General features: G+C 51.0%; 1 protein-coding gene and 1 non-coding gene across 2 annotated transcripts; both read right to left on the bottom strand.

The window, feature by feature from the left end:
• Positions 1-234: 234 nt before the first annotated feature.
• Positions 235-338, bottom strand: LOC116628752. Its single transcript, XR_004298659.1, has one exon. It is a non-coding gene; the product is annotated as a U6 spliceosomal RNA (small nuclear RNA).
• A 6,816-nt stretch (positions 339-7,154) lies between these two features.
• Positions 7,155-8,934, bottom strand: ZNF488 (zinc finger protein 488). The gene has a single exon (XM_032399062.1). It carries the CDS (start codon positions 8,715-8,717, stop codon positions 7,746-7,748), a length of 972 nt encoding a protein of 323 aa, XP_032254953.1. The 5' UTR covers positions 8,718-8,934; the 3' UTR covers positions 7,155-7,745.
• Positions 8,935-9,133: the final 199 nt, after the last annotated feature.

Raw genomic sequence — 9,133 nt, 5'->3', positions numbered from 1 at the left:
TGATTGCTTATTTTTTTCCATGGGTTTTCCTTTGATATTATTTGGATTTCCTTGATTTACACAACTGACATTTATTGACAGTTGATTTTGTTTAAGGTGTCAGACTAGGTGCTGGGGGTCTGCCGACGGCACAGATCTCCATGGGTCTTAAATAGGGGAAGGGGTGGGGCAGCTCTTAGGGTGGGTGACATACATAGTTCTCTTCTGAGCCTCACAGTGCATGGACAACAATTTTTTTTAATGGAACACATCACGAATTTGCGTGTCATCCTTGCGCAGGGGCCACGCTAATCTCTGTGTCACTGTGATTTGTGTAGATGTGCTGCCGAAACGAACACTGGACAACCATTCTTACCATTTCCGCAGGAGTCAGCTGACACTCAATTAAGCTCACAAATTCACAGGTCATACAGGTAGCACAAAGGACACGTGTCCTTTAGGCCACCCAACATATGCACCCCCTTTGAGCGTTCAGAGAAGCGCTCCCCATGTGAACCTGTGGGAAACAGACTCACTAAGAGCAGTGAGGTGTTTGGGAGCCCAGGTTCCATCGTGAACCTGTCCCGGGGAAAAGGCCAGGCCAGCCACTTCCCAGCTGCGCAACCCTGGGCAAGTTGCTTCACCTCTCTGGGCCTTGGTTTTCTCATCTGGACAATGAGAGACATAATAGCACTTTCAGGGCTATGAAGACGAAATGAGCTAATCCAGTGTCCAGCCAATGTCATCTGACACCGTTTCCCCCGCCATCAAGCTGGACACACCAGAAGTTCACTTTCCCATCACCCTGGCCACCAGGGTAGGCACGAGGTCCTTCCTGGGCCAATCAGAGGTTCCTGTGCAGAATATTTCATCTGTTTAAGCAAGTTAAATGTTCAAGCAAGTGGGAGCTGGGCAGCAGCAGTGGTCAGATGCCTAGCATGCAGGGCTGTGGAGTCATGACCCCACTCAGCAGAGGTGGCAGCAACGTCCTCCAGAGGCAGTTCCCCTGCCTGACCATGGCTGAGGTCCTGCTGAGTAGCTCGTTTTTCCTGCCCACTGTCCACCCTGAGCCCTCAGCCTGCCCATCCAATGCTGGGTGCAGGCCAGGCTCCTCTCAAGGCATCCTTTTCTGCTTCCATCAACCACAGACTTTTTTTTTTTTACAACAAACTGCACTGTCTGGTGCAGCTGGACTAGGGGACAGGTGAGCTTTGAACCCACATCTGTCTGGCTCCAAAAACCCTGCTGTTTCTACCACATCATGAAGAGGCCCTGGGAAGAGGGCCTGAAGTGGGAGAAGTAGACCAAAAGGGTCCTGTTCAGACCAAAGAGAAAGGGTCAGTGTTTCTGAGGTGGTTTTCTTGCATTGTTACCTGCTTGGAGATAGAAGACTGGAGAAAAAGGAAAAGGAAAACAAAATCCCACCAGGCCTCTCTTCCGGTGGCAGAGCCAGATGACCCACAGCTGCCTAGGAGCCTCTGCTCCAATAGACTACAGGCCTCTTGAGCTCTTGATGTCCCAGTATGAGCTCATTACCTCTACCTTCTCTTACCTTGCCTGGCCAAGGCCTGCTCCTGTCCCCAAGACCCCTTCTTGTGCACAGCCACACCTCCCTCCTGAAATTAGGGCAGAGATCTGAGAGCTAACCCGAAATCCCTCCTCTCTACCCCCACCCCGCTGTGTCCACACAATCACCAGGATAATGAGTTGTCTGAGTTAATTGCACTCTGCTCTGGGCCCACCTGCCATTCCCCCTCCCTTGTTTTGGGGTCCTGGTTTGGTTCTTAAATCCCCACCACAGACTCCTACCCCCATTTCTGTGCCATGCAACCTTCTCAGGTCTCTGCCATGCAACCTTCTCAGGTCTCCCCCTGCTTGAGGCCCGCCCCCCCCCCACAAGGCACCCACTGACCTGCAGTGAGAGGGGCTGGGGCCAGCCTGTCCTCCCCATCCCCCAAGGTAACCCCAGCCCACAGACAGGCTGGACCTTCACCATCAGGATCCTTGCTGGAGACTTGTCCAAAGTCCCCGGTCCAGCCGGAGCGAGGGACCACAGTGGAGCATCAGAGGGGAAGACCCCAGCTCTCCTTCCATCTCACCCTCCTGCTTACCTACACAGCCCTACACGCAGCCGTGTTTGCATGTCTGCCTGTCAGTGAGGGCCTTGGTTATCCACACAGCTTGAATGCAATGAGAGGACAGGGCTCAGAAAAAAAGGATGCAACCCAAATCACACTTGTGGGCAAAGAAGCCTGCCTAGGAGATTCCCACTGGAGGGCGTCCGTCTCGCACCTCCTGGGTCCTATAGGATTAGCGGCCATCTGGCCTGAGGAACTCCTTGCCTCCTTGCTGGTGAGGGTAGCTGTCAGTGAAAATAGCTTGCTAATGCAAGCGGCTTAGAATAGCAAGGGTATCAGAGGCCACTGACTTCCTGTCTCCTGCCCCAGGAAAACACAAGACAGCCAGGGAAGAAAATGTTAAATTTAAGGAACACCAACCCTCCTCCCAGAATGTACTGCCGCCCCAACCCCCATTCAAAATTGGTTTCTGGAAATTCTCTCCTAGGAAGTGGCACAAATCAAAATGCTACCCTGGGAAGCATAATTTATTTTAAAAAATAAAACATTTTTTTCCTATGGGACTCACCTCTTACTATATGATTTTTAGTCCTCGCTCATGACTTCTACTACAAAAACAAAAACAAAATTATGCAATTAACCAGGGTATATAAAACCTTCTCTTACAAGAAGTGGCTTTCAGGGGAGGCCCGCTGCCTCCAGGGGGCGCCAGCACCTGTCAAGGAAAGGGAGGACGCACCCTTCACCTTGGAACAACTGGTGAGGTTCAGCCCTCTGTGGGAGTTCCTTCTTGTGCCCAGAAGAATAGGGCGGTTTGTGTGAGGTTAGCAGGGCTGGGCCCAGCACCCAGACTCTTCCAAGTCTGGATACATAATAGATTCAGGGGTCTCCAGCTGGTTGCTCCTCCCCCTCCCCATCACCGTCACCACTAATGTGCTTCTTTAAGTCCATGCTATTCTGGCCATCAGCTTTTAAAAACCAACTGAATCACTAATTTCACATACAGTACTGATTTCTAGCCTCTCTTGAGGCCTGCATTCAGCCTGGCACTAAAGAGACTTCCTTCACCCAGGACACAGGAATTCTAGGTATCAGACCCACCCTCTCTCCTCTTCTCCCTGTCCCTAAGCCCAGTGGACTTCACTCACGTTCATTAATCTAATTATAGAGTCATTTGAGTAGGATACCCTGTCTTTACGGTCTAAGATTTAGGAACTGGCCAGAAGCTGAAATCCAGGATCCCAGCCTTGTTAAGGTTTTACTTCTCCTGCAGATAAAAGTGGGTGGCAGGGGAGGGGGAGGAGCAGATTTTGGTTATAATTGAGAACTAAAATGGACCTGAATTCAGAATGTCTTATTTCAGCCTCATTAGCACATTTTGGGGACTCTTATAAATCTTAATTGAATGGCTGCTGCTTGGGAGATTAAGATAGACATTGCCATTGTCCCAGCCACTAGAAGGGATTTTCCCTCGCCTATTCCAAGAAATTAGCCAAGGCTTTCTGTTCATTGACTCCGTGGTTTCTGTGTGACATCTGTAATGACAACGTGGCCAGAAAAGCACCAAGGCCCAAGATCCTGGAAGAGGGGAGGAGACTGAACACATTGGAGGACAGAGACAAAGACACCAGAGCCCCATGGGGAGACCGTATGACTCTCAGGGAGGCTACCTTCATAAGCGGGGCACATTGGGGGAACTTTCTGTGAACTTGAAAGACAGGGGAGGAATTTGAAAATGACAGACTGCATATCTTACCAGAACCACAGGATCGGGGTGTAGAGCAGATTAAATTAGATATAGAGAATTTAAGGAATGTGATCATTCTTACCCCAGACTTAAAGAGGAAAATTCTCACCTGCTGATGTGATGTTTTGTGGCAACATCACCAGCCAACCCTTAACTAGTATGGAAGGTGGCAGACGGAGATTGGGCAAAGTCATGATTCAGAGTGACTACTCTGGAAGGGCAGGAGAGAAGAAAGGATGAGGCAGGATTTGACTGCCAAGGGGACTTTGGGAACCCAGCCTGGTGACAAGTAGGAGCTGCCACTTTCATAAACTGTAAGTCATCATTTCCATAAGTCATCTTGGAGTTTGTCAATTTCAATGGCTGCAAAGCAACTTGCATGTCCATTAGTTTTTATTAAAATAAACTGCCTCTTATAAAGTTGGGGAAAGACATTCCGTTACGCTTCTTCATAACTTTTATTTGGTTAGCTTTAATATTTTTTAAAATGTCTCCCTTGCTTGAAAATGATGGGGTCACTGCTAATAGTAATTCTGCGTGTGGTTACAGCCAATGTTCTTAGAGCATGTGGGCAGGTCAGGGAAGATGCCCAGGCTGACATTTCAGGGGTCCTGGCCTTGACCTCACTGCCACTTGCCCTGCATCACTTTGCAGGTCTGATCATCAGTGGATCTCAGTGCTCATCGCTATAAAGTGAGAGGATGCAGGAGAACTCTAGAGTCCCCTTCCATTCCAAATTTTGATTTTTAGTATAATGCACTTGTGCCTTTCAAAGTGATTTCACAGAAATATGGACCAATCCAATAGATTGCACAGAGAACAGCTGTGCACACCATCTGATAGATGTCAAAACTCTTATGAGCAGCTGATTCAGGGTTTGTCAGGGGTGAGACTGGAACCAGGCATCTCATTCATTCATTCATTCATTCATTCAACAAATGTCTGTTGAACATCTACTACATTCCTGCATTGTTCTTCCTCCTGGGGATACAGCAGTGAACAAAACCAAAAATCCCTCATGGAGCTTATGCTCCAGTAATGGGAGAGACACAGTAAATAAGACAAATCAGTAAACTCGTGTAGCATACAAGATAATAGAAAAGTGTTCAAGGAAAGGGTGATAGGAAATGTGGGAGTGTATGCAGGATGCAAGGCGAAATTTTAGAAGGAGTCACTGCCTGACCCTAGATCCTATTTTTAAACCATCCATGATGCCATGTAACCACATGCTGAGCAAATGCATGGCAGGCTGGGAAAGATGTGAGCTCACAGTTGGGTGGTCCTGGGACCTTATTCTTGCACCATTTCTCCGGAACCTATGATCTTAGAAAAGACTCTTAACCTCTTGGAGCTTAGTTTCTTCTGCATTAACATGGGAATTAAAGATCTACCTCCTGTGCACATCAGGCAGATGCAACGATGTACGTCAGTGCATCATGTGGAGCCTCCAGGTTCCAGGTTCACACTCCAGGGAGCACCCTTTCCTTACCCACGTGGGATGGCGGGGGAAGGAGGCTCCTTGAAGCTTCAGCCCCCTTCTGTGGGGAAAGGGACCATCCTACAAAGCCCATGTCTCTCTCAGGGAGGGGGCTTCCAAACCTCCCTGCAAGAATGGAGCTGCTCTGTTGGTGCCTGCAGCGAGCACCGCTGGCTCCTTCCAGATGCAGAGGCTCCTTCAGGGGATCCTCTCCTCTCCTCCAGCCCACCCTTCCCTCTGCAGCCAGAGGATTCCTCAAAGTGCCTCTCAGATCCAGCCTTCTTGTGTCCTGGGCCAAACTCCTGTCCTTGGAAGCCTTCCTCCGTCTCCATCTCAGAGGGCCACCATCTCACTCGGTTCTCACATGGGTCTTGTAGCATCCTACAGCACTGTAGCTCTGGTCCCCTCTTCCCCAGCCACCGCCCTCCATCTGAACCTCCAGCACCTGCTGGACTTTGATGATCTGCTCTTGCCCCCACTCCTCAGGAGGCCTCTGGAAGCACTGTCCTCCCCTCCCACAGGTCTGATGTGGGCCTGTTCCCATGTGCCTGGTGCCCCACACAGGCCTCTGTTTGGCATCTGTCACACTGTACGCTAGGCTGCATACCCTGAACAAGGACCATGGGCAGAATTCAGGGGCCTCCCCCAGGGCCTGGCACCAAGCCTGACACAGCAGGGGTGCCTGGGGAGGTCAATAAATGAGTGAATAAATGGCTGGCTATGGGTGGAGAATGGATGGGTGTGTGGGTGGAAGGTGAGGGGAAGGTGAGTCAGGGGGATGGGGGTAGGGTGGGCCAGGTGGGACCTGCTGCTGCCTGCACCAGGTTGGCACATGGAGAGGGAGAGAAGAGGTCGAGTTTGGGGGCTGTTTGGATGGCTCACTGGCCGCTGTCTGAACGCCCCCACCAGCTCCTTCCCAACCACAGCCTGAGCTCTGTGCCAGAGGCCCCACCAGAGGGTTGAAAATTGCAGATCAAATGAACATGTCCCGAAAGGGAAGTGGAAACCAGTCGAAAGAACTCACTGACTCGAAAGAACTCCCAGCTGATGGCCTTCACACAAACTGGCCTGAGTTATATCAGAGTTTATGACCTGAGGTTTGCAAGGACAAATGCAGATAAACAGAACAGTTACTGAGAGAAACACAACATGCAGTAGATACTGGTAGCCAGAACTCTCTTAATTCTCACAGTGTTTTAAGCCTAAACCGTTGTACATCATCACTTCCTGAGAGCTAAGGGGTGTGTGGGTGGGTGGGTGTGTTGTTCCTTTTGCCCCCTTTCATGAATTCAGAATGTGAAGAACCATGGAGCGAGTGTTGGTTGAATTATTGGTCCCAATTCTTCATGCCCCTGCAGTAGGATTTCACATTCGCTCCCTCATCATGGCTTCACTGTGGGTAGCACGCACATATCACCCATTTACTTTGGGCTTGGCCATTGACTTGCTTTGGCTAAGAGGATGTTAGTAGAATTGACCCCAAGGGACGCCTGGATGGCTCAGTCGGTTAAGCGTCTGACTCTTGGTTTCGGCTCAGGTCATGATCTCAGGGTCTTGAGATCAAGCCCCGTGTCAGGCTCCATGCTGAGCATGGAACCTGCTCAAGATTCTCTCTCTCTGCCCCTCCCCCCACACTCTCGCACTCTCTCTCTCTCTCTCAAAAAAAAAGAAAAAGTGACTCAAGCAGAAACCTGAGGTTTGCTTGTGTATTTGGATTTTCCTTCTTGGGCTCTTGGCATAAACACGAGAGAAGTATCATCTGGGAAGCCCATCAGTCCTAGAGTAAAAGATGAACTTAAAGATAATTTGTGATCAGAGCCAAGCCCAGCCAAGACCAACTCAACCCAGCCAACCCATAGACCCTCGAGTGAGAAATAGATGCTTTGAATTGTTTGCCACTGAGATTTTGTTATTTAACAACACCTGACTGATCTGGACAATAATATCATTTAATCAGTGATCACACTGTGCCAAGTGTCATGCTGGCTATTTTCCACACACCTTCGCATGTAACCCTGACAACATCCCTAAGACACAAGTGTCACCTAAGAACACCGGGGCTCAGACGATTAAAGCAATGTGTCCAAGGTCAGGGCTAATATGTGAAATATTTGAATCCAGGTTTGTCTGCCTCCAAAGCTCATGCTGTGTGCCAAACTTGCCTCCCCAAGGAACAAACAGAATGGTGACAGGAGCAGGGCCTCCACTTCATGCCTCATGGTCCCAATGCCCTAGGTTAACAAAGCATATCATTTTATTGCATGACTTTATTTCCATCAAAACACATCACAGCTGAGGGCTCTCTTTTTCAAATGATGACCGAGGTGTTCATCTATGAACTCCAATGCAGACAGCCCTGCAGACAACTCTGACCAGCTTTTTCAAAGAAAACACCAGCAAGCCATCTCCGGCTCATTGCCAAATCTTAGAAGCTGCCCCTACAGGTTTGCTCCACGGTCACTGGCTAACTGTGAGAAGTCATGTGCCGAGACAGATGGTGGCGCTCCCGGAAGTATTCATGGCAAATGGGACATGTGAGGGCCTCTTCCCTCAGCTTCTTAGAATGTAGGTCAGGCCCTGCATGCTCCTTTTTGTGGTGGGACCGCATGTGGAAGACCAGGTCGGAGGTCAGGCGAAAGGACAGGTTGCACTTTGCACACCAGTTCTGGGTAGACAGGCCCAGGGAAGTGAACGTGGGTCGCAGCAGAGCCCAAGAGGCAGGGGAGGAGGAGGATGAGTGTGTGGGTATCTGGCCAGTGGCATGCTTTAGCCACAGTGTGGGGGCACCCATGAAAGCACTGCAGACAGGAACATTTTGTGACAACGTTTGCAGGTTCCAGAAATCACCCACCAAAAACTTAGAATTTGAAAGTTGACCCCAACAAGGGACATCTACCGTGTTGATGAGTCCCAACAGCTCCCCAAGGGCATCTGCGTGTCCCTCTGCCTGGAAGGCAGAGGTTGGCCCAGGTCTCCCTGTTGGATACCTGGATGGTTTGCTGAAGGCGCTTCTCGGTTCCCCTTGGGCTCCGCTGGGCCAAGAGAAGACCTTGCTGCCAGCTGGATCCCTGGGGATCTCCTGTGTCAGCTGCTGGGGGACAGGCCAGCCTGTGGGGTTACCATGCTCCCTCTCCTTGGCCTGCGCACTCTCCAGCCTCTTCTTGAGCCGAGGCACCTCCGTGAAGGCACTCTGCCCCTGTTCCCAGCACACCTTCTGGGCCATTGGCTTTCCCAGTCTGAGTTTGCCTGGGGTTGCTGACAGCACCAGCTCAGCATAGGCCTCATGCTGGCCCCCACCGCCTCTGGCAGCCTCAGAGCCCAGGTGGTTGGTTTTCGCCAGCAGCACTGGCTTGCAACCCCTGCCCTGGTCGGCTTCACTAAGCCGCCATCTGTTATCAGCTGAAGAGCTCCGCACAGCACCCTTCCCAGCAGCCATGCTGACCAGCAGGGTGTGAGCCAGCTGCCAAGGTGGATGCTCCAACGGCTGTCAGTCTTCAGGGGCTTTGGTGTTCCAGAGGGCTTGACCCAGGGAGGAGCCGTGAGACTGGAGCGCTCCCCCGTTGGCTGCGCCAGCACACTTGGACCACAGGACACTGCACGGAGAGGAAGCAACAGCAGTGAGACATGCGCTCCTCATCTTTGCTGTGTGCATCCAAAGAAGCCTGACTACTACGGATGCAGCAGCTCACCCTGACTCGGAGCACTGTGCCACCTGCTTTCACCTCCAGGACTCCATCAGGGAGGAAGGACCATGCCACGTGACCCTGCCACCCAGGGGCGAGGCTCAGCACTGCCCCTGCACCTGCCAGCATCCAGGCAGCAGCTGCTGTGTTCCCACAGCACACGACGTGT

The sequence above is a fragment of the Phoca vitulina genome, unplaced genomic scaffold (assembly GCF_004348235.1).
Source record: "Phoca vitulina isolate PV1807 unplaced genomic scaffold, GSC_HSeal_1.0 scaffold127, whole genome shotgun sequence".
Lineage (NCBI taxonomy): Eukaryota > Metazoa > Chordata > Mammalia > Carnivora > Phocidae > Phoca > Phoca vitulina.
The sequence above is the reverse complement of the archived record's forward strand: the minus strand, read 5'-3'. Positions and strand labels throughout refer to the sequence as shown.

Bases quoted from the DNA above. Each gene is read 5' to 3' on its own strand.
- ZNF488 (XM_032399062.1), bottom strand. From the start codon at position 8,717: ATGGCTGCTGGGAAGGGTGCTGTGCGGAGCTCTTCAGCTGATAACAGA.